The following is a 23,135-nucleotide window of genomic DNA, read 5'->3' on the forward strand; positions in this document are numbered from 1 at the left end:
TTCGGGCTGACAACTAGGTCAGTTAATGACGGAATAGTGAAGGCTCGGCGAATTACTCTATAGGATTCCAGACAGCAGGTCAAGATCTAGTCCGGAGACAGCCGTTCGAACACTGAAATGGTCGATATCCGAATATCATGTGGGTTCTGCAATCTCAACAGTATGTGTTCGTGCTGTCCAACAAGGAGAGTTGGAACCAGCTAAAATTTTGAATGGGGCCCCAGATGAAATGGTAGGGGAGAAGGGGCCACTACATTACGCCGTGTTAATTCTTCTTCTGAAGTAATCAAGTTCCTTCTTGACCGTGGCGCCGATCCGGACCTTGAAGATATCCATGGGCCGACGCCAATGGCTTTGGCAAGGGCAGCCCCTGTGACTCGCAGATTGGAGGCTCACTTTTGGGAGCTGGTGCTGTCGAATAATGGGATAAGTGCGAGCTTGAAGACGGAGCTTGAGTTCAAAACCCTTCTTTCTCTGATGATCCATGGCAGAGGCTGGGGGGGCAAGATCAAGAAGTTCTTAAACGTGGCCTGGGAAGCCAGATGGATGATATGGACTATCGAGGATCTTCGAGATTCGGTGGAAGAGCTGAATCCGGCCAACAAGGTACGAGAGCCAAAGGACAGGAACCCATTGAGTCCGGTGCTCGTCGAATGGACTGGTGGGTTGCAGTGCACGTGGATCGATCTAACGAACCACAAAAGCCTCAGCGGCAAGTCAAAAGCCTTGACTGAATGGAGAGACTAGGAATTTACCAAACTGGACTTGTCCAGGTGAAAAGATATCCGGAGTTCCTGTGGGGCAACAGGCAACAAGACCAGCGAGTCGGGAGATTCAAGGAGGCAGCGCTTCTGCGGACGAATACGAACGCAAATTCGGTCAGCAGCTGAGAGCCCAGAAGCGAAGACGGACGAATGGCGCGCATCTCCACCAATGAATCCAGACGGCTGGGGCATATTACCCGGGCTTCACGATCCCACCGGATTTGGCTCCGCAGCGTTTCGAGAAGAACAACAGAATCGACGAGGCTCTGTTCAGGGAGAGAGTCTTCCCGAGTCTGCGGTGGAGGCTGTCCGTGTCAACAATGCATCGCAATCTTTAATGCAGGCCATTGGCCATCGGTCAGAGCGCGTGGTCACCAACGCGCCACGACATTGCTCAGGGTTTACCGGGCCCAGTTTAGGCTGAAGAGGATAGGCGATCGACATTCCAAGAGCTTCCCCCACACCGGCTCCCGGATTCTCCAACTCATTCCGCTGGTGAATATATAACGGGCCCTCGCCTCGCGCGTTGGACGGCACGGACGGCGGATACAGCGTCAACTCGAGTGCGAAATGCGACCCTCAATCCTCGCCAGCGTCGCCAGCGCAGCGGCAATGGCCGGCACCTGCCTGGCCGCACGCAATGGCACACACCAATACCACAACCCCATGCTGCCAGGCTGGCACTCGGACCCCTCGTGCACGTTCGTCCACGAGACAGAGACCTTCTTCTGCGTCACTTCCACTTTCATCGCCTTCCCCGGTCTCCCGCTCTACGCGAGCAAGGACCTCCAGAGCTGGGAGCTTGCCAGCAACGTTTTCAACCGGCCCAGCCAGATCCCCGATCTCGCAAAGACAGACAATCAACAGGGGGGCATATACGCGCCTACGCTCCGCTACCGCGACGGGGTGTTCTACCTTATCGTCTCGAACCTGGGAACCGAGACGAAGGGGCTAGTCTTTACGTCGTCGGATCCGTACGATGACGCCGCATGGAGCGAGCCGCTCGTCTTCGAGGTCCGCGGAATCGACCCAGATATCTTCTTCGATGACGATGAGGATGGACAGGTCTACGTGACCTCATCCGAGACGACCTCATCCGAGGGCCAGCAGATCCAGCAATACGCGCTCGACCTGTCGACCGGAGAAACGGGGCCCGTATCCTCCCTCTGGAACGGCACGGGCGGCGTCTGGCCGGAGGGCCCGCACATCTACAAAAAGGACGGGTACTACTACCTCCTGATCGCGGAGGGCGGGACCGAAATGGACCACTCGGTTATGATGGCGCGATCGAGGACCCGCACGGGACCCTGGGAGCCGTGTCCTGGGAATCCGGTGCTCACGAATCGCGGTACGGACGAGTACTTCCAGACCGTTGGGCATGCGGACTTGTTCCAGGACGCCCGGGGGAACTGGTGGGGTGTTGCGCTGTCCACGCGGACTGGGCCCGAGTTCGTGAATTACCCGATGGGGAGGGAGACTGTCCTCACCTCGGGGACGTGGGAGGAGGGTGGATGGCCTGTTCTGAATCCGGTGAGGGGGGTGATGAGTGGGCCGTTGCCGCCGAGGCATGAAGTCGAGGATGATATTGCAAAGCCCGAACATCTGACCTTTGCGCCGGGGTCGGAGATCCCAAAGCATTTGATGTACTGGCGTTTCCCTGAGGAGGAGAGTTACGTCGTCTCGCCGAAGGGTCATCCGCATACGCTGCGTCTCACGCCGTCGAACTATGGGCCTTCGTATAATGCGTCCTCGACGACGGACCCGATTACCCTCCTTGCGCGGCGGCAGACAGATACTCTTTTCACGTACAGCGTGGACCTCGAACTCGCATCTGGGACGCCTCATCTCGAGGCCGGGATAAGCGTTTTCATCACGCAGGAGCAACACGTTGACCTGAGTATCGTGAATATCGTCCACGGCACGACCATCTCCCGTGCTATCGAGCTAAAGACAACGGGACGCGGGAATTATAACGGCACAATATCGAATGTCACTATGGACCTCCCATATAGTTGGGGTGGGAAGAAGGTCACCCTGACTGTTCAGGCTGTCGATGACACGACGTACCATTTCTTTGCATCTCCGGCGTCGCGGCCGAAGGATGCGATGCATATCGGTGAAGCCGACACGAGGGTGTTGTCCGGAGACACGGGAAAATTTACTGGTATGTATAACCTCCTCGACTTATCTCCCCTATTCGTCAATCGTGCGAGCTAATGGATTCGAATAGGGACGCTTGTTGGCGTTTATGCGTCTCGTGGCGGACGTCCTCAGCCGGGGTATGGGGAGGACGACTTTGCGTACTTCAGTAACTGGCGGTACGAAGGACAGGGGCAGAAGGTTGACTATGATTTGATTGTATGACATGTAGAAATTACTACTTGTAGCGACCACTGGGCTGTTCCTGGCCCTCGTGTCGATCACCAACGACGTCATCGACTCAATGGCGCGCCACTGGCACAACCTCGGTGAAAAAAAGCGCATATATTTGTTTTTCTCCTGCCTCTCTCTCTCAGCGCGACAAGCGCACCCTGCAGCTGGCCATGTGATAACTAAACTCATTTCCATCTTCAACGCTCTTTTCCTGTTTCTTGAATGTGACTCCCTATCTCTTCCGTCCTCGCTTCTCCGCTCCTCTCCTCCCCTCTACTCCCCTCTCGGCTCCGACTCACCACGCAACAATACAACAACAATGCACCCTCCAACGTCCTTCCCCCACCTCTTCCAACCCTCCCTTATCCTCCTCCTGCTAATATTCTCGAAAATTTACCCCACGACAGCAGCAACATACCCCCCCTGCGTAACGACCTGCATCACAAACAACCCGCCCAACTCCTGGTGCAACGGAGACGAAACGGGTCGCGCGGAGGAAGAATGCGTCTGTCGCGGCTTAAACGGGGGTCCAATGATCGAGTGCATTGGGTCCTGCTCGCCGGACGACCAGTGGGAGTATGCGGGTGGGTTGCCGGAGTTGTGTCGCGAGAGGTTGTTTCCGGATACTGCCAGGGCAACAACAACACCCGAGGCGGAGACGGAGTCGGGGAGTGCGGTTGAGGGTGCGAATGAGACGGATGGGGCCGTTGTGGGAACGGAGATTGGGGTTGGGACGGTGGTGTTGGGGTTTGTTGTTCAGATGGTGCTGTGAATTCGGAGGGGAGATGAGATTGCCTGGGGTTGGCTGTCCGCGTACATTTCAACGGGACTGTAGCATGTATCGGTATATATTTGCCTGTATTAGCGGTCTTGCAGCGCGCATCTAGTTGCAAGTGCTCTGCTCCTCTACCCAGCTTCCATGATAGAGTTTATATGATTATCACAACTCTGGCCTGGATCACGAAGAGTCGCCCGACGAGACCGCAACCGGGCGGCGCACATCATCCTCCCGCGAGCGGATGGCTGGAGTGTCTGTGTCCAGTCCCTGAGGCTATAGACGTACCAATCGCAGGGAAAGAGGCGGGATCCCCGCATACGAGGCCACGTCGATTCAGTAGTTACCTCGCGGAATCGAGTTCCAGTCTCTTTTGTCGCTTTTCCTAACTTAACTGACCCAGCGGCAGAGAATTCTGGCATATGGCGCCCAAAACGGAGGCTCGTTCGCTCTTATCCTTGGAACGATATGCACAATAAGTTCACAGTGGTGAGTGTGTTCGAAGGTCGTGCTCAAAAGCATTAGTGTCTCTTCGTCTCGCCGCATGGTGGCCTGGTCAGCCAAGAGCCGAAGCTCTTTGAAGCCTCCTTCTAGGTTTGGACTTGTTCGGGAATGACGCAGATGAAGCAGTAGGGCAGGCTTGTCGAGATGCGGAGATTCACGACTTCATCCCACCACTCCTAGATGGCGATGCCAGGGGAGCCGGGTGTCAACGAGCAGGTATCGTTCAGTGGCTGACAGGAACAGCGCCTTACATTGCGCGGGCTTTCACTCCCCTTGCTAGACGAGGCAACGTCAAACATAGGCAGGACTCTCTCGAACGGCTTGCGGGGAAGCGAAATATAATCATAGCGGGCTGCATCTATGTGTTCCGTGAGGGGACTGGGAAGGAGGGTTCTCGGATTGGAGAGCAAGGAACGCATCAGAATCTCCGACCGCGGAAAGGGTTGTATTTTCAAATAGCAAGTCCCTGCATTCTGCGATTTGAAGTGGTGTGTGATGGCTGACGCGAGGAGTGTCAGGCGCAGGCTCTGGGCATGTGAGGTGAAGGATGATCACCCAGCAGCCAAGATCCGCCTGGGACATGCCATCAATTTCCCCTCTCCATTCTGCGGCCCATTCAACTATTGAATTGGATCGTCGAGGAGGACAAGAAAACAGATCACTCTCAGCTGGCCGCGTGATTAGGCCTCTCAAGTCTGGGAGGGGTGCACAGGGAAATTGAGCGCGATTAAACTCAACCAATATACAGCTCTCCATCCCACGTTGTATGAGGCGATTATTGTACCACTTACTGAACAACTACCCCACTCGCACTCAAGAACTGCCATATAAATGTGGTTTCCTGTTCACCGGGCCTCCTGTCGATGATATTCTTCGCCTCCCAGCTGAACTTGTCTGTCCGAGTTGGCCATTCTCCCTTCAGTCCCCGCGTCGTATCCCCAGGCACAGACCCATTCCTCCAGTAACTGATCATGCTCGATTCGGCGATGGATCGTCGAGCAAGCCTTCCCGTCGGGAATAGTCTCGACCATCGCCATCACCACCACCCCGATCCCCCACAGGAGACAACCCGCCTCTGGGGCAAGATGACCAAGTATGTCGGCGGGAGGCACCGTAGTCCTCGTAACCCACCCTCAGCCCTCGACAAATGGCACGACTGGGCGGCAGACCAGTGCATAGAGGACGCCAGCGTAGCCGCAATACCCCAGAAATACGGCTCCATATGCGAAGTCGGCAAGGACAGCATGCATACAATAATCCTCTTCTCCCACAAATACCAGTATTGCCCGCCCCTAGACCACTACTACGCGCTGAAGCTCTCCCGACGCCCCTCAGGCCAACAACAGGCAGAGTATCGCAAGCGCGTGGCCGCCGAGTTCGCGGTCGCCTCCGCGCTTCACCATCGCCATATCGTCCAGACATTCGAGCTCCTCCCCCTTAGCCACGACGACGCAAACCTCTTCTGTCTCTGCATGGAGTATTGCGCTGGTGGCGACCTGCACTCACTGATCGCCGCGTCCCACAATCACCAGTTATCCGAGGATCAGGCCGACTGTCTGTTCAAGCAGCTTCTCCGCGGCATCAGCTACCTCCACGAAACGGGCATCGCGCACCGCGATCTCACGCCCGATCACCTCCTCCTAACACACAGAGGCTGTCTGAAGATTGCGCACTTCGGCAACGCCGCGTCGTTCCGTCGGTGCGGGTCAGATGACAAGAACTCAGATAATATCCACCTCTCGACTGGTCGGTGCAGCGGCTACTCGCCGCCGTATATCTCGCCCGAGCAATATACCGGCGAGCATTTCGACCCGAGGCACGTTGATGTCTGGGCTGCGGGTATTATATACGTGGAAATGAGAACAGGGCGGAATCTCTGGTACCAGGCGATAGAACGGGACGCCTCCTTTAGAGAGTATGTGGACGAACGCAGAGATGGGAAGGCGAGCTCTGCGCTGGAGGCTTTATGTAATGTGAGGTTATCCACTCCTCGTGACAAGTTACTACCGGGACATTACCACTAACACGGGCTGGACCATCTTCCTCTAGGACCGGAGTCGGGATCTGCTGTACACAATGCTCAGTATTAGCCCTGCGGATCGGCCAGCGGCGGCAGAAGTTCTTTCCTCGGAATGGTTGGAGGGAGTTGTCTGTTGTGTTCCCAATTGATCTTTGAAGCACAGAATGTCTGCAGCTACTAGTATATATATTAGCGCAATTCGGATATTGGGGAAAGGCTGTGTCATGTACATACTTCGCGATTTGGTTATGAGCTTAGCTAGCTTTTAACGAGTTGGTTTCATCATGGGCCTCAAGACCAGCAAACAATCGCATCGATGGTTCGATGGGGCCAAAAACGGTCCTTGATGTAACTCGAAACGCATCCCCTTCAAGGCTCATCTCGACGAGCCCGCTAGTTGCCAAGCCTGCGCCAAGACTGCCTCACTGCCCCCTCCAGCATTGACCCCCCCCCCTTCGGCTGGTATTTCCAGCCATAAACTGGGCAGCTTCTTCAAACGAAACCACACCTTCGCTCCTTTTTCCGAACAACTCGCAATGAAGTCTCTTAGTTCCCTGCCAGAGGAGGTAATTGCTCTCATTCTCCAAAGCTGCGACTCTTTCCACCAGATACGATGCCTCATCCTAGCATCCAAACGCATGAACTCAGCCTGGATAAGATATGAACGCGCAATTCTTTGGCAGGTTGGACAAGTGGCAATAACGGGTTTTAGCGATGCTCTCATAGCAGTAAGTTTCTCTGTCGGACTTGTTCTCCTCTACCTTCCTCCACAGTCATCCTAACACACGCAGGTACGTGCGACGAAGATCGCAACAGACGCCCTCCTCAGGGGAGAGCTCCCGCCAGATCCATTTCCCGTCTCGGAGCTGAGTGGCGACGTATGGAAGCCCTCGCTCGAGGAGCTGAAGCAGGTTCAGACCCTGCAATATGTAGCGAACTACCTCGAACAGGAAATCCGATCCCACGACCTGTTCATTGCTATGCCCGACAGCTTCGACACTGACCGCCATGAATGGGCACGGCTTCGGTGGAAAGTCTGGCACGAGGAGTGCCATCGGGCGATCTACCGACACCTCGCTGCGGGCGCCATTCTCTATCGCGGGTACCATGAACCCATTGTCTCTGATGGCCGTCCAGCGGACTTTCTTGCGGCCCTTATTGAAATTATGGAATCCGGCGAAGAGCTTGAATATGCAACTGAGGGCTGGTTCTCTGCAAGCGACCGAGCGTACCTTTCCGAGATCCCCTTGTATAGTATCCGAGACTACCACATGTCAGAGAAGGTCTTCCGCGCACTGGAGGATCTGTTCGTGGCGGAGAGCGGGAAACGGGAACTATTTCAACCGGCTGGGGTGTTTAGCTCTAGACATCCGGAGAGAGTGCGGTCTCTTTTCCAGAGTTTTAGACGATACACCGACATTCGGAACCCGCAGTCCCTGGATGGCCATCATGTCGAAAACCTCTTCCACCAGATTCTTCACTTTATGTTCATGGTTGAACAGTGCCCACAACAGTTTATCCTGGACGCAAGGGGTACACACGACAACAAACCGGAGAAAGCGTCAGAGAAGGAACAGTCGACTTTGGCCATTTTCTTTGAAGCCTTCGTCCCGACGAAAATCACGATTCGGGACAAGGCAGAGGTCTCTGGGGCCCTAGCCCTCCCTGGTCTTGAAAGCAAAACACTCAAGGACAGTAACTATTTTGGATTCCAATACATGGACACCCTTCTCACCAAAGTGTGGCAGGTGGGTGGCATCCCAAACTGTTATGGACGGGACGACAGACCCCCACGCCCTCAGTTCTATTTCGCCGAGTACATGCTTCGAAAGTATTTCGGCCTTCGATTTGCGAATGAAGATACGGCTAAATCTCTCGAACAGTCTCCGTGGGACGCGTTCACCCAGTATGGTGGCGTCTTTAGCAACGTTCCTTCGCATGTCTTCTTTGACGGAGAGGGCTTATTCCAATCCTCGGATGACCCTCTTCCTCCCCTCTATTATAAGGATGCATTCGAATAGTTGAGTACCTGAAGCTGAGCTTCTTGTCTTTACCAGCAGTATAGTATAATGTATGATACACCCCCGATTTCTAAAATATATCAATGCAAAACAAGAAATTAACAAATAAAGCGCGCCCAACAACCATCATCGCTATGTCCAACCAACGCTGGAAGCCCCATCAGCAGTCCCCGGTATACCAGGAATACTTTGAATTTGTGCAATATTCCCCTACGAGCACGTACAAGCACATGTTAGCCTCCCATTGCATAACCGAAGGTAATGGGAAAAGGAAGGCGCAACTCACCAGGTAGTGCACACGGCGTGGTCGAGCTTGTTCCATCTGCTTGGATCTTCTTTTCTTCTGGCATCCCCGGCACCTGGTACCACACATCGACGTATCCCTCAATGTCATCGACCGTTTCGTAGGCCAGTTTGAAGCCGCTATCACAGCTAAAGTACTCGCCGTCGCCGCTCTGCTCTCTTGTATCGTCGCAGGCCTTCGTGCCGTCGGCTGTCAGGACCCCGGTTTCGTCGTCTGTCGTGTCGTGTTGGGTCATCGTGATCTCGATCTCGATGCACTTGTAATCGCCTGTGTCGGGGTCGCCTTCGTCGTCGTCTCCATCGTCGCCTCCATCACCGCCATCATCTCCTCCATCGTCGCCTCCATCATCGCCTCCGTCGTCGCCCCCATCATCGCCTCCATCATCGCCTCCATCATCTCCTCCATCATCTCCTCCATCGTCGCCCCCATCATCGCCTCCATCATCGCCTCCATCATCGCCTCCATCATCGCCTCCATCATCCCCATCATCGCCTCCATCATCGCCTCCATCATCACCATCATCCCCATCATCGCCGCCATCGTCATCATCCCCAGGGTAAGGGCGAGGGTCATAATCAAACGGGTCGTACTCAAATGGGTCCGGAAGTTCGCAGGTAACATCACCATCATCATCGTCATCATCATCATCGTCGTCGTCGTCGTCGTCGTCGTCCTCACCCTCGTCCGAAGGGTCTTCATGATCATCTCCCGGAGGGCAGGTAAGCCCTGGCGTACAAGGCCCGTCTATGCCACACGCGCTTCCCTTACACGGTGATCCACAGCCCGACGTGCATTTAGGCCCGGGAGGTCCATCGATCACAGTGACACTCGGGAATGGACCGCCGTAGTGGTGGTTATCATCGTCATCGTCGTCGTCGTCATCGTCATCATCATCATCCGGATCTTCGGTGGGATAAGGATACGGCGAGACAGTGCGAGTGACCGGTGAATGGGTGACACCTGGTTCGGATAAGGGATTGGGATCGTTGGTGATAGTCATGGGAGGGGGCAGGATCAGTGGGATCGGGCTGAAGGTGAAGCCAGAGCCAGAACTTGCTGGGTATGATTCTGGCCAGAATGAGATTGTCCGTGTTGTAATGGGCGGTAGGCTGAGTGTGGTTCGTTGGGTCATCTCTGTTATTGTTCCGTCCTGGGTCCAGATGACCTCGAGGTCGGTGGTGTAGGGGGGCAGGCTAATGGTGGTTGGGCTGTCCAGGACAGTGGGGGGGAGAACGAAGGTGCAAGGTGGCACGCAGGAGACTTGGGGGTTCTCATCCTCCCAGATGGATGGATCAATGAGGACGTCGTCACCATTGCCTCCATCATCGCCATCACTGTCGTCGCCTCCGTCGTCACCGTCGTCACCTCCATCATCACCGTCGTCACCGTCGTCACCATCACCACCGCCCTCTTCGGGTTTCCAACTGCAGGCATTCACATAGGAATGTACCTTGCCGCTGGCAAAGACAACAAGATAGTCGGCCTTGCGATCTCCATTGATGTCGGCGTATCTCACTGGGCCTTGCGGGTCGACGCTGTTAGAGATGGTGCCCAGGTTATCGAAGTTCCTAGGCTTGCCGGCATCTGGTATGTTCCCCCTGTTGATATACGCCTTAGCAGAGCCCCCATCATACTGAATGATGTACTCGGCCTGTTTATCGCCTGTGAGATCCGCAAAGCGCACCTTGCTGCCTGGCTCGCCCACCCCAGTCGCTATCGTGGTCCGCTGCCCCCAGATACGCCCTCCATCTTTGGGGGGGATGTTCTGCTGGTTGAGCCAGGCATCGACTGCACCACCATCAAACACAATCAGATAGTCTGCATACCCGTCTCCATTCATGTCTGCAAACTGCACCTTGCGACCAGGCTCACCAACACCTGGCGAAATGACAATACCAGGCTGCCAGATCCGGTCCTTGCCTATATCTGGAATGTTGCCATTGTTGAGATACGCTTTCACCGCTCCTCCACCGTAAATGACCAGGAAATCATCAAGTGAGTCACCGTTGACGTCGGCAAACTCGATTCTGGACGCGGAGAGATCTTCATCCAGTCCTGGCGCAATCTCGCCGATCTCTTCCCATTCACCATCCCCTCCTTTATTCAACCATGCGCGGGCACGGCCTTGCCGGTCCACAGAGACGATATCGTCGAAGCCGTCGCCGTCTAGATCAGCGAACCGTAGACTCGAGCCCTTCGTCCCGATGATGCCCAGGTTTTTCCACATGCGGATGCTCCCATCCTCAGCGATCGCGAGGAAGTCAGCATTGCCGTCTCCGTCCATGTCCGCGAATCGAATCATGTCGCCTGTAACCCCCTCGACGCCAGGGGCAATGGTGCCCAGGCTCGCCCAGTTGCGGCCTCCTTCGTTGAGGCTTCCAGTATTGTGCCATGCGTCGACGGCACCTCCTTCGTAGATGACAAGATAGTCTAAGATGTATGATCAGAACAGTTTCGTTTCCTTCGTCTCAGGGGACCCTTACCTGCCATTCCATCCCCATCCAAGTCGTACAGCTGGGCACGGTTATCTGGAACCCCCGCTGGCCCAGGCGCTATCGTGACGGCCTTTTCCCAGTTTCGTTTATCTTGATCTTTGCCATTGTTGTGGGTATTGCGAGCCCAGTCAACGGCTCCCCCTTCATACACAATCACGTAGTCAGCATAGCCATCGCCGTCCATATCCTTGAAGTGAATCTTGCTGCGAGGCACGTCCAACCCCGAAGCCCATTCAGGATCAAGAGATTTAAACTCGCGACCATCGTCGATGTTCTTCCAGACCTTGGCAACGCCGTCTGAGTACAGGACGATGAGATCGGCCTTGCCGTCATTATCGACATCTGCCATGCGGATCATATTCCCTGTCACTTTCTTCCAGTCAGGATTGACTTTCCCAAGACTCACCCACGGGTTGTTATCTTCCCCGGTATTTGTCCAGGCACGGACGGTGCCATCGTCATCGGCGAGGATATAATCGGTATAGCCATCGTTGTTCAGGTCCGCCAGGATGACCTTGTCTCGGCTGGCGCCCTCGGCCGCGTTAAAGATCGTGCCCTCGGCGCTCCAGGTGCGAAAGCCATCGAACACCTGGCCTTTGCTCTTCCAGTTCTTGTCGCCGCAATTCTCACCGGCGACGCCATCGACTGGCTCGTATCCTAACCCCATCCCAGGCAGATCATCGGCATCGACTTCGGCTGGCTCATCGATCCACCCACGCTCGTGAGCGTCTATGATACCCTTGTACCACGCCGCGGCCATTTTTGTGTACCCTGCGCCATTAGGATGTTTCTTATCTGACAAGTCACTGGCGGTAATGTCAATCGGCACGCGAAGAATCTGCTTTCCATCCCCTTGCTTCCGCTCAATGATCCCGCCTAGCTTCTCGTTGAAAGCATCTGTATTTGCCTGCATTCGAGCATCGTTTGCCCAGATTACTGGTGCAACTAGAACAGTGACACCAGGCGATCCCTCAAACAGCCGATCAATGATCCCTTCGATCAAGGTGTCCGCGATGTCCAAGTCGATCTCGAGATCCATGTTGTTCGTGCCCGCGTGCACAAGCACCACGTTCGGTTTAGCAGGCAGGGACAGTTCCAGATATCTGCGGATATCAGCCAGCATCTTGCCGCTGTGGCCCTCATGGTTTGGATCCGACATGCCGCCGTTCGACAGACTGCCGATCATGTCCGTTGTGGCGTTTGTGCCTCGCTGCTGGGCAAGGACCTGCTCGCGGAGTTTCTTACGGTACCCGTTTCCATCGGGGGAGCCGTTGCCCTTTGTGATGGAGTCTCCGAGGGGCATGATGCGGAGGTTGGGAAGCTCCTGTTCGGCGGCGACGAGCGGTGCCGCCATGAAGGCGAGCGCCAGCGCCCAGGAGAGGGCGCCGAGAAGTTGCTTGTAGCGCATGTGGTGGAGGGGAATTCTATCAAGACCAAATCAATGCAAACGGCCAAAAAGCCGGGTAACGAGGGAACGGTTGGCTCTTGTGAGGCAGAGCGCCTCGCCTCTATTATAAAAGATCAACGACTCCATTGCGATTCGCCTGATTCAACGTGCAATTTCAGTCGCCGCCCCCGATCAACGCAGTCTTGCAAGGTCCCTGGGGCCACGAGTGCGCCAAGAGAGGCAGGGCATGCAGTTTCCTTGCATTATAAATGAATACAGCGGCTTGAGATGGGGCCTTTTTCCCGCGTCCAGAGTTTTGATTTGATGGCGCAGCCGGCGCGAAATGCTTCCGTTTTTGTGATTAGGCGCTATCAGGGCTTTCCGAGAGGCCCGCTGATCAATTCTCACAACGTCCGTGTTGTCGTTGCACCGCCAGATCGCCAAGATAGCTCCGCCATGCGGGAAACATGTTGCGCTGAAACAATTGTTTCTGGCCGTCTCGGTTGGTTTGAAGATGTCCATCCATTTGCTGGAAGCGTTGCACGTCCCGAAGTCCCAGCCGTGTCTTGGGATGGACATCCACTCGGCATATCCATGTTGACGACGAGGCGCATGCATCTTCCAGGAGAACGCAATTTCTGCAACGGACTAAAAATAAGAAGCAGACTGACTAGTTCAAAAAACAAAAAGAAAGGGGGGTGTCCTCGCTCTGCAGCCTCTCTTCTGACCCCTCGACTTTCCCAACTCGCAGAAACCTTCCACAATGAAGCTCCTCTGGCTGCTTTCCTGCGCCTGGTTGGCTCTTCTTGTCTCTGCTGCTGATCCCCCAATCGTTGGTCCGCAGAAGACGGAAATAGAAAATGGTGATGAGGTCTGGAAGACAAAGCTCAGGGCCGACGGCGATGTTCTCGTCCACAAAGGTACTGAGAGTGATGGATCTCATATCCAAGCCTGGGGTTCTGATGGGTGTACTGACATTCTGCCACAGTGAATGATCTCGGAAAGAGGGGTGCACGGCCTAAGCTTGTTTACAACTGTGCCCGTGTCCCAGCCCTCTGCAAGAACGCTCGGAAGTATTTAGACGGCGAGTCGAAAGCCACGATGCACTACGATTATGACGAGACGAAGAGACGCAAGAAGGGTCGTCGGGACAACAGCTGTCCGGGTACGTGGATAAATGATCATACGTGCCCGGAAAGCGATCAGCCAAAAGATTTCTGGTTCACGAGGAAAGAGAAAAGCCCCCTCGAGAAAAAGGAAATCCACATGTGGAAGGGAAAAGATGGGAACGATGAGCCGGACCCAAGTCAGTTCGCCGAACCCAGGGTCAAGAGGGCTGCAGATGGCACCGAGAAAACGCATTGGTTCAAGATTGGGGCGCAATTCACCTGTGATGAATGGCCCGCTGCATCGTATGCAACCTAACCTCGTTTTCACTTCCGTTCCTCTGTTTGACTTGGTTGCTGACACGAGCGATACAGTTGGATTGAAGGGGGCGACGGGGCAAGCACTTACTGTGGGTTTTGTCCCTTCATCCAGACTCTCGCGCGGCAATACTGATCAGGATTGTTGGGTTAGGTGCGCCACAGCGTGCTAGTTGCAAAGGTGTCGCTAAGCTGAATTCTGAACAAGACTTTCAGGCCCAAGCCCATGGTGTGATCAATGTGAGTGGCTCGGTCCCTTGACCTCGTAGAATCTTGTCGTGCCGCGATGCTGATACCTTTCAACAGAACTGGTACGGTAATTTCTACTCGCAGTGGCCGAGAAATGAAGCTGGAACCGAGGAGGAGAACCCACCATTCGACCTCAATTCCCAGATATTCAAATTTGACTTTGAGCTGGTTAATAACGGTGGTAGCAAGTATGCCACTTGGGTTGAGGCTTTGGGACGCAAACGATACTGTTATCCCCTGGCAGCTGATATGTCTGACTGCAAAGTCAAATGGGACGAGGATCCCAAAGATCTCTTCGAGCGAAAGCCGTAAGGCAGGAGTGTACCATGGATCTCGATGGAGACGGAGCTGATATTTTGTCTTCCTCCCTGCCCGTGGGTCGTGTGAAGCAGAGCGCCGAAGAGGAAGCCTGTGTGTCTCTTTCATTGAAAGCTCGCTTTATCACGAGCAATACCGGGAAGATATGTGTTTCAAGAGGGCTGTCATTTGTATTTACTACTCGAGTTTTCCAAGCCACTCCTCAACAGCTGTTTAACCCAGAAGACTTGCGCTGGGCTCACAGTGCAATGATTGTATGTACGACCCAGACTGCGTTGACGCCGGTGGCTTCAGTCAGTTGTTTCTCTCTGAATATAGTTGGCTAGGATCTATTACTCTTCAGAGCGTCCCATTATCTGTCTCCAATGTATCGGCAGATGATGCCACGCCCCTTTTGGTGATACCAGCCCACGGTACTCCGCACCCGTCCCGTAGACGAACCCTCTAGTCGTAGCTATGAACAGACCAAGGGCAACGCGAGAGCACCTTTACCACTTTAAACACCCCCCAAAACATGGTGAAAGCACGGCACTCTTCGACAGAATCCACGCAGATCGAGGAGCGCAGCAGGACCAGCGAGAAGCGACGGGCCGCCGAGCTGAGTCTGCCCTATCCATCTTGGCGCAAGGCGTTTATTGGGGGCCGGGCGCGCGCGGGTGAACGTCAAGAAACCGCGCGTACTGTGGTACGGAGGATGGGATCGCCTCTCAGCTCTTGGTCGGGTGTCGAAAATTTTGAGATGGATGGCGCAACGGTCCGTTCGCGCGACCAAGGGAGCGGGGAGGCTGTGCAAGGCAGACGGATGGGTCGGGCGGAGAGTGTTTGGATTGAATTCTGGAGACTCTGTCATCTCTCGGAACTGCCGTCATCCAATTGGGATGTGAAAGGAGACATTGAGAGATTTCGGGACAATGAGATGAGAGACGCAGCGGGGAATATCTCCCTGACATTGGGAGTACCTTCGCGCAAGACGAATGTTGTGCTGGGTACATGGGCACGAAGAATATGGATAAGGAGGTGGGCATTGATTGACAAGGCAAACCAGTTGACAAGTCTACTTTTTCACGAGAACATTATCCTCGCTGAGCTCAACGTGATTCCCTGGGAGAAGATATGGAGAGATGCTTGTTTGGTTGATTGCAGAGAGCCCAGGGGTCAAACCGAAAGAGGATAAGACTGGCACTGTTGCCAGCAGAGGAGACGAGCTTGAGTCACGGCATTTCTGGTCTTTCCATCCTTGTGCCATCATTCCTGCCTTCATACTGCTCTTCCTCAGGATTAGCCTTGCGCCGCCAAGCTATTACAGTTTCCAGACTGTTCCGTAGCCACGAAACTTCAAGTTCTCCTGGAACGCAGCGACTAACCCCGGCCGAGTGGGCCCAAGCTGGGGGTGCTGCCAAAGACCCCCAGAGCACGGCACGGTCCCATATACCCTGTCCACCAGGAGCCTCAACGTTACTATCTACTTGATCTGACCCCCCGCGGGGCGACATGGCAAGATGACCAAAAAGGGCCGCCGCAAGCAAATCGAGCGCCAGCAAGCGCACCAAACCGAGGAGCGACGGCGGCAGGAACGGCTCGTCGAGCTTCAGGAATGCGAAGAGCAAATCCGAGCCCGGCTCAGAGAATATACGCGGCAGGTTTTCGAATTAACGTCTGAAACATCTGACTATAACAATGACAACGCCCAGCGCGCGCGATCTATGATCCGGCTCTACGAGGCTGCGAGGCGCGACCAGATTATCATCGAGACATTTGGTGTTGAGCGTGGCATTCGGCTGATACACGCGCAGGGCGAGCAGGGTGTGCGTGATCCGGAGATAATTTCGACAGAGGGTCCGTCAGAGGTGCTGCAAGGGAGTCCGATGGATTATATCCGTCGGTTGGCGCATGCTGAGACTGCAATAGATTTGCTGGGCTTGTTGCCGGATCTTAGCCGCGAGGAGGGGCGTGAAATTGCGAGGGCGCGTTCCGATTACCAGGTATGCGTTTTGCTCGCGGACGCATATTGGAGTCTAGACTGGCTAACAAGTGCTTTTCCCGCGAGAAGATCATTCTATCGTTGATGGATTGCTCTTTCGAGACATCTAGAATGTACGTTGTCTATATCTATGTTCTGGATTAGTGCTGCAAACTAACGCAATACCCCCAGCTTACATCGCGGTTGAGCCGGCCGACAGTTCTGGAATGGTGTAGATATTTTGTACTGTAATCGCGTCTCCCTCTTCCGGATGCCGATATTTATATCAGTACGTATCAGAGAATTTAAAGCATGACACAGGTTCTTATTCAATGCATTGCCCTACCCTCTACACGCGAATTCTGTCACGTCTTATAGCTCATGGACGAGATCCCGCCATCTGCGCACCCCCAGAATTTTACAGCTGGTAAACCAGCACTTCCTCTGGCTTGACCTTACTCTGTCCCAGGGCATCCCAACCACCCTCAATCCCCTCTGCTCCAGCTATACCCTTCCCCCACACCAGCTTCAAGTCCGGAGCCGCGCTTTCGCGATGTTGTAACCACTCCTTCAAGTGTTTCGTCAGCTTGTCGTAGTATGCACCTGTACCCTGGAGCTGGATGGCAGTTTCCTGGACAGCGGAGGTATTGTAACGAACTTTGCCTAGGGCTTCGACCGACGCCGCAGCCGCACGAGCTTCATCCGCAGAATAGATCTGGGATGCATTAGTTCCGTAGGGCAGGAATACGTTCAGCAATGCGCATCGCAGGGGGATAGGTACCTTTTGCTGGTTTCCGATTTGAATAATGACCACCTTCGTCCCCTTTAACCCGGGACCTCCGTCAATGACACCGCGCAACTGATCCAGCGCTCCGTCTCTCGCCCCAGAATCCGCAATCACAATTCTCTCCGCCCCCAACCCACTCAGCCACTCTTCTACATTCGCGACATCCCCATAATCGACAGTCTTGACAGGGAACTGCGGCAGGAACTTCCCCGCCGCCTCTGCAATCGGCCCGGGGGACGACGTGACCTGCAAGAACCCCAGTGGTCCCGTACCAGCAGGGCGACAATAAAGATAATACGCAAGCGAGCGCGCTGTCTTAGTCGACGCAGCCAAACTCACAAAGACGGACTTTGAGAGATCTGCATCCTCGGCGGTCCACCCCTCCGTCCCACCGAACGGGTGAATGGGCGGGTTCGTCTTCGGATCCGGCGTGAAGACGTACTGAGCTAGCAGGTAGCCCGCGATTAGGATCATCCCGGCTCTCCAACCGAGGGTTTCGCGGTCGTGGGCTTCGGTTGTGGTGTCGACGACGCTGTACCGGTTATAGAGGGGCATTAGAGCGCTTCTGTGTCCGGAGACCTCTTTCCAGCGTCCTGGTACTTCGTCGGCGGCGAGCTCGAGATCAAAGTGGTGCTGGGAAGTCGGCCAGAAGCCGTGGAGCGTCGCTCCCGACTCAATCTCCGGGATGGTGGATTCAAGGACCTCGGCGAATCCCCATGTCGGGACGATACCCCATTCCGTGGGATCATTGTAGGGAGGTGGTGCGGTGGTGGGCACCGGGTATGTATCCCACCAACGCAGCCAGGTTCCTCCGAGTGCGTAGCTGAGGTTGTTTGAGGAGAGAGTAAGAATGGAGGCGCGTAGGCGGAGAGAGGATGCTTTCAGCTGATGACTTGGAGGAGGGACTCGCACTGTTGCATGCTGCCGGTTGTCTGACTTGGAGACGACATGGACGTCCATCTTGTCGCTTGTTGGAGAGGTTGAGGCGTTGGGGCTAGATAGTGCGGGGTGGTGTTCGCGCCTGATATAAGTCGCGAATTAATGAACTCGTTGACCGATCCACCGTTGATTTGTCATTCCTGTTGTCAGGCCTCCAGCCTCCATCTGGGATGAGGTGAGACAGGGGCCGGAGAGGTCTTATCAAATTTACGAGTCTTCCAATAATGAGGTTTATTTCACACCCTACCAGACATGACAGTTACACAACTGTACTCGGCTTTGTTCCTCTGGTCTCCCTTGACTCAATGCAAACACATGTCTTCATCTCACCCCTCCCAACAGATGGGACGTAGACTTCCAGCCGCAAGCATGACAAAAAACCGGTATCGGCTTCTTACCAGAGCCGATAATAACCTAGCGTTCTTTCTGGACTAAAAACAACTTCTTCCCTACAGGACGACTCCAGCCCTTCCCCTCAACCTCTCCCCAAACACCCAGATTCCCAGCGGCCCCAGAATCCCAAAGAACAACCCCACTATCGCAATTGCGCTATTCCCCCACCCATACCCAAGAACCTCATACATCCTTGGCGCAAACAACGGAAACAGAAACGCCGTCAAGCTGCGCATGAACTGTGTCGCGGCCATCGCGCTACTCACATGCTCCGCGTACGCCTCCATCACGTACGCCGTCAGCGGCATCCCCGTAACTTGCATGCCAAGCATGGCAATGAGGATGCCCGTGTCAACTACCGCCCAGTGAAGGCGTTTCTGCGCCGTCCAGCCGTAGATGAACAGCCCGAGGGGACCAATAAGAGCGCCCGGAATGACGGCAGGGAGTCGCATTTCCGGTTTATGTGTCCCGTTTGCGTTTGACTGGGCTGCCTTTTGGCGCGCGTAGAGACGGTCCATGAGGGACCCGCAGATTTGGCTCCCGAGTACTTCGCCCAGTGCGCAGGCGATATAGTGGAGGCCGCTGATTTCGACGGACTGGCCATACTGGCGAGTCCAGAGGTCCGAGAACGTGGAGAGCACGATATACAGGATCCCGTAGTGGAAACCGCCGATTAGAGAGGTGATTTGGATGATTGGGTGGAATGCCAGCAGGCGCAGAGGTCGGACTAGAGCGCGTGCCAGGACACGTGTTGGGGAGTCGTCTGCATTCAGCAGCTCGTGCACCGTATAGAAGCGTGTATCCCCTGTCTCTCGGCGAATTTGATCAGCTCGCCGGCGCAGGATCAGTGGCGCGTAGGTTTCATGGAAGGCTGTGAAAGAGACGAGGGTCATCACTGCTTGGAAGATTGAAGTGGACCAGAACATCCATCTCCACGTTGTGCGGCCGGCCATGAACCCTCCGATGATGGGACCTGCCACTTGGTTAGTTGGACCCCAAGACTCAACTGTGGAAGTTCGGGCATACCAACGGCCGCACCGAGTAACGGAATGAGCAAGTAGACCCCAAGCGACCGGCCACGCTGCTCGGGACGCCACACATCCCCGAGAACCCCGTTCGCCAGCGCATATATGGCGCTTGCGCCAAAACCAGCCAGAAACCGAGACGCGATAAGTACCTCCTTGCTATTCGCAAACCCACACACAAGATTCCAGATCAAGAACCAGATATTCGAAGCGTGAAGGACCGGCTCCCGACCATACACTTCCGATAACGGCCCGATAACGAGTGGACCGAATGCAGTCGCGAGCAGGTAAATGGACAGTGCCATGGCTGCCTCGGCGGAATTCATCTCGAATTCTTGTGCGATGATCGAGAGAGCAGGCGCCATGATTGTCGAGACCATGATGCGGTTGAATCCCGTCGCGGAGAGGACATCGGTCACGGCCCATTTCCGGCTGGTGGGCCAGTCCTTGGGGTTTTCGGCATCGAATGGTTCTGCGAATGCGACGAGGAACGGGTCTCCTCCCTCTTTACTAATGTGAGGCTGAATTGCAGAGAGTTCGATGTCCGTGGGTGGAACGGGGGTGATCCTGTCCGGGGACGAGTCGGGCGGCTGATTTGAAGACATAGCTCTTGTACAGTGGACACGAGGAGGAGAAAATGAGGCCCGAAAGCAGAATAGAAGTCTTTGGTGGGCGCTATTTATTCGCAGGTCAAGGTTTCGGGTCTCTCGGCACAGATCAAACCCCAGGATCTGATAAGATTCTCTGATGTCAGCTTACCGCGGCACGCGCGACTCCGGGTGGTGCCAGAACGGCCACAATAAAGCTGCCTGGTCTTTTGACTGGAATTCTCTGGCGAGCCTCGCCCTGTTTGTCTGTACGTTGAGGGACGAGCGATTATTTGTATTGACGATGGCCTTGACCGATTGGATCCAATTACACCCATATCTCACACACTCTTAATCCACTCTACAAACAGAGAACCGCAGAAGGAACATCACGTCCCGCAGAAGTAGGGTTCGAAAACATTGCTGTGCGACTAAGGCTGGAAACCTCCTGTTTTGGCGCGATAGCATATTCCTCTCTGAACTAAATACTCTTTGTGCCCCCTTGGTGTCCCGCATCATAGGCTTGAACGTACACTTAGTAACATGCGATCTTTACAAATCTCCGCAGTGCCCCCTTCTTCCGCAACGTCCTCCGTTCCATGCATGTTTTCCATCGCCGTACCATATTCCACAAGACCGCTGTCTGTTGGCACGGCAAGAACCCAACCCGGAGATGGCTCCGTCCCGGGATCGCCATGGATACAGTAGGCATGTCCAGCTCTGAGATTCGTGCAGTCGTCATTTAAGCTCGGATTCCAAAGGCGCAAATCATCAATCGTGATACCGTACATTGAAGAGATGCGGACGCAGCTATCTCCGGATCGAACGACGTACCACTATACACGCGGTCAGCATATCACAAAACGGAAACATTTCGGGACGAACCTCGTAACAGCGTGGGGTAGTACCACTTGTTGTCGGCGCCGGAGCAGACGTGTAAGTCGATACTGTAGTGGTTGTGGTCGTTTGGTTCCAATCTTGGGTTGGAGATACGCAATAGTACAAACCCGGCACTAGGTTGGTGCATTCGGGATTGATAGCCGGGTTGATTGCCCGGAAAAGATCGAGGTCGATGCTGAAATTATCAGCGATGAGCTGGCAGAAGTCGCCGTCCTTCATTTGATAGTATTGACCACACTTGCGCGTTGTCCCGCGTGGAGTGTGGCCTGGAGGTGCGACTGTTGTAGTGGCATAATCGCGAGGCTGTATCACTGTCGCTGTCACCGGAGTTGTAGTAGTAGGAAGCATCTGTGGCTCCGCAATGCATACTTGATCACCAGGGAACAAGTTTGTGCATTCCGAGTTGACGTGGGTGTTCCATTCTAAAAGCTGGCTCAGTGCGATATGGTTCGCTTCAGAGATATGCTTGCATGTATCTCCAAGGTACACCGGGTAGAGCTGGCAGGACTGTGGCAGGCAGAGCACTTCACCCACTATGAGGCATTAGAGCTCACTATCAAGTAAGAGATGAGGGATCTTCAATTTACCCCGGAGGTCGGCGCAGTCAGGCCGAAGATCATTCAGCGAAACCAGGGCGGCCATTGGAACATTATGGGCTCGCGCAATTCTCCCGCAGTTGTCTCCAGGAACGACAGTATAGCTCATATTTGAGGCACATGTCGTGAAGTTAGCTGATGTCTGCCCATACCTTGCGCTGCCATGCGAGGCGAACACGATGGTAGTAATGAATTGGAGAACTAATGTGAGAGACATCGTTCCTACACTGGTGGTTACCTGAGAGAGCAACTCCTCTGGTTCTCGAGCCCACAGCGACAGTGCGAGGGTTTAAACTCAAGTGGGAGCCAGTTTAAGTTAGTTTCAGGGTCACATCACAGTTACCTACTCCGTTCTGAGGCCTAGGACAAATACCATGAGCTGTGTAATGGCTAGTCGACGTGAAAATGGTGTCGGGATTCCGGATACCGCGGGTATCACGTTGCACATCCGGTGGCGGACCACTTGGTTGTTCATGCATACTCAGCTATGCAGCAGCCGCTACTCCCGTCATAGAAGTTGTATAACATTCCCTGTGTACCAGCGGGTGAAGCGAAGCCGTTCGGCCGCGCGAATTAGCAGCTGGGAAGACCTTTCCCCGCAACTCGACTTTCCACAGTGTCTTAGAGTGTTATAAATAGAATGAGGGATCCACGATTGAGCATATAGCATTCAAGTGTTACCCGTCGGAAATGGGCCGTCCAGGCGGCAACCGAAGTCTGTGCCATGCGGCTTTCCAGCTGTCAGCTATGCTGGTGCATGACCACCTGACCTTGGACCGTACATCCACCCCGCCCCCCGATGTAGTGTAAGGCATCAGCTAAGGAGATCGTCTTGGAAGCTGTAGTCCTTTCTCTCAGAAATGGAGGCATCTCCAGTTGTGTTGACATCAAAGAATGTTCCAGAATCCGCTCGAGGAAGCAGGGTATGCATAGCACGGCAGCATTATCATAGGGGGCAAGTGAATTTGTGTAACCTGAGCTTCTCATGAATTCGCCAGAAGCTGGCATGGGTAGCCTGTAGACATGTTTCACTGGAACTGGGGTTGCAGCCGTGGACCGAGCGGAGACGTATATTGGAAACCAAACCACCCAGAAATTTGCTTCACACCACCATGTTTAGCCAAGAAGTAGATCCAGAAAGTGTCCGGTACATGTGACTGTCATAATGGGTGGCGGCACTCTCCAGGGCCATTGCTCGTGTCGTCACCATCCGATACCTATCATCTGGCACGCAGTGTCGCAATACGCAAGGACCAGGTAGTAACTTGCCAGCAAGGAAAAGATTGCGACTTTGATCACCCGCGGGTACGCTGA

General features: G+C 54.5%; 11 protein-coding genes across 11 annotated transcripts; 7 read left to right on the forward strand and 4 right to left on the reverse strand.

The window, feature by feature from the left end:
- The first annotated feature begins 67 nt into the window (after positions 1-67).
- Positions 68-831, forward strand: BJX67DRAFT_75931 (uncharacterized protein). The gene has a single exon (XM_071035397.1). The coding sequence runs from the start codon at positions 349-351 to the stop codon at positions 745-747; it is 399 nt and encodes a 132-aa protein (XP_070886655.1). The 5' UTR covers positions 68-348; the 3' UTR covers positions 748-831.
- A 545-nt stretch (positions 832-1,376) lies between these two features.
- BJX67DRAFT_371722 (glycoside hydrolase family 43 protein) lies at positions 1,377-3,128 on the forward strand (the record flags this gene model as incomplete). The annotated part of the gene is made up of 2 exons (XM_071031128.1): positions 1,377-2,928; positions 2,995-3,128. The coding sequence occupies 2 exons, from the start codon at positions 1,377-1,379 to the stop codon at positions 3,126-3,128; spliced, it is 1,686 nt and encodes a 561-aa protein (XP_070886656.1).
- A 328-nt stretch (positions 3,129-3,456) lies between these two features.
- BJX67DRAFT_380625 (uncharacterized protein) lies at positions 3,457-3,909 on the forward strand (the record flags this gene model as incomplete). The annotated part of the gene is made up of 1 exon (XM_071032821.1): positions 3,457-3,909. One exon carries the CDS (start codon positions 3,457-3,459, stop codon positions 3,907-3,909), a length of 453 nt encoding a protein of 150 aa, XP_070886657.1.
- Positions 3,910-5,294: 1,385 nt separating this feature from the next.
- Positions 5,295-6,725, forward strand: BJX67DRAFT_352070 (kinase-like domain-containing protein). The gene is made up of 2 exons (XM_071028970.1): positions 5,295-6,389; positions 6,466-6,725. Exons 1-2 carry the CDS (start codon positions 5,388-5,390, stop codon positions 6,583-6,585), a joined length of 1,122 nt encoding a protein of 373 aa, XP_070886658.1. The 5' UTR covers positions 5,295-5,387; the 3' UTR covers positions 6,586-6,725.
- Positions 6,726-6,918: 193 nt separating this feature from the next.
- Positions 6,919-8,574, forward strand: BJX67DRAFT_76015 (uncharacterized protein). Its single transcript, XM_071035398.1, has 2 exons — positions 6,919-7,164; positions 7,228-8,574. Exons 1-2 carry the CDS (start codon positions 6,973-6,975, stop codon positions 8,455-8,457), a joined length of 1,422 nt encoding a protein of 473 aa, XP_070886659.1. The 5' UTR covers positions 6,919-6,972; the 3' UTR covers positions 8,458-8,574.
- BJX67DRAFT_76028 (uncharacterized protein) lies at positions 8,538-12,797 on the reverse strand. The gene is made up of 4 exons (XM_071035399.1): positions 11,245-12,797; positions 9,296-11,191; positions 8,744-9,253; positions 8,538-8,667 (listed from the first exon to the last, which is right to left on the reverse strand). The coding sequence occupies exons 1-4, from the start codon at positions 12,662-12,664 to the stop codon at positions 8,618-8,620; spliced, it is 3,876 nt and encodes a 1,291-aa protein (XP_070886660.1). The 5' UTR covers positions 12,665-12,797; the 3' UTR covers positions 8,538-8,617.
- Positions 12,798-12,829: 32 nt separating this feature from the next.
- BJX67DRAFT_352076 (uncharacterized protein) lies at positions 12,830-15,370 on the forward strand. Its single transcript, XM_071028971.1, has 5 exons — positions 12,830-13,563; positions 13,632-14,055; positions 14,125-14,159; positions 14,222-14,307; positions 14,374-15,370. Exons 1-5 carry the CDS (start codon positions 13,407-13,409, stop codon positions 14,626-14,628), a joined length of 957 nt encoding a protein of 318 aa, XP_070886661.1. The 5' UTR covers positions 12,830-13,406; the 3' UTR covers positions 14,629-15,370.
- A 75-nt stretch (positions 15,371-15,445) lies between these two features.
- On the forward strand, positions 15,446-16,910 carry BJX67DRAFT_352078 (uncharacterized protein). Its single transcript, XM_071028972.1, has 2 exons — positions 15,446-16,728; positions 16,787-16,910. Exon 1 carries the CDS (start codon positions 16,134-16,136, stop codon positions 16,698-16,700), a length of 567 nt encoding a protein of 188 aa, XP_070886662.1. The 5' UTR covers positions 15,446-16,133; the 3' UTR covers positions 16,701-16,728; positions 16,787-16,910.
- On the reverse strand, positions 16,787-18,454 carry BJX67DRAFT_76049 (DUF2855 family protein). The gene is made up of 2 exons (XM_071035400.1): positions 17,376-18,454; positions 16,787-17,309 (listed from the first exon to the last, which is right to left on the reverse strand). The coding sequence occupies exons 1-2, from the start codon at positions 18,339-18,341 to the stop codon at positions 17,013-17,015; spliced, it is 1,263 nt and encodes a 420-aa protein (XP_070886663.1). The 5' UTR covers positions 18,342-18,454; the 3' UTR covers positions 16,787-17,012.
- Positions 18,455-18,769: 315 nt separating this feature from the next.
- On the reverse strand, positions 18,770-20,930 carry BJX67DRAFT_371725 (MFS transporter; the record flags this gene model as incomplete). The annotated part of the gene is made up of 3 exons (XM_071031129.1): positions 18,770-19,686; positions 19,740-20,259; positions 20,859-20,930. 3 exons carry the CDS (start codon positions 20,928-20,930, stop codon positions 18,770-18,772), a joined length of 1,509 nt encoding a protein of 502 aa, XP_070886664.1.
- BJX67DRAFT_352083 (uncharacterized protein) lies at positions 20,582-22,654 on the reverse strand. The gene is made up of 2 exons (XM_071028973.1): positions 21,813-22,654; positions 20,582-21,758 (listed from the first exon to the last, which is right to left on the reverse strand). The coding sequence occupies exons 1-2, from the start codon at positions 22,036-22,038 to the stop codon at positions 21,136-21,138; spliced, it is 849 nt and encodes a 282-aa protein (XP_070886665.1). The 5' UTR covers positions 22,039-22,654; the 3' UTR covers positions 20,582-21,135.
- Between the last annotated feature and the right edge of the window lie 481 nt (positions 22,655-23,135).

This window comes from Aspergillus lucknowensis (genome assembly GCF_044049455.1).
Source record: "Aspergillus lucknowensis strain CBS 449.75 chromosome Unknown BJX67scaffold_17, whole genome shotgun sequence".
NCBI lineage: Eukaryota > Fungi > Ascomycota > Eurotiomycetes > Eurotiales > Aspergillaceae > Aspergillus > Aspergillus lucknowensis.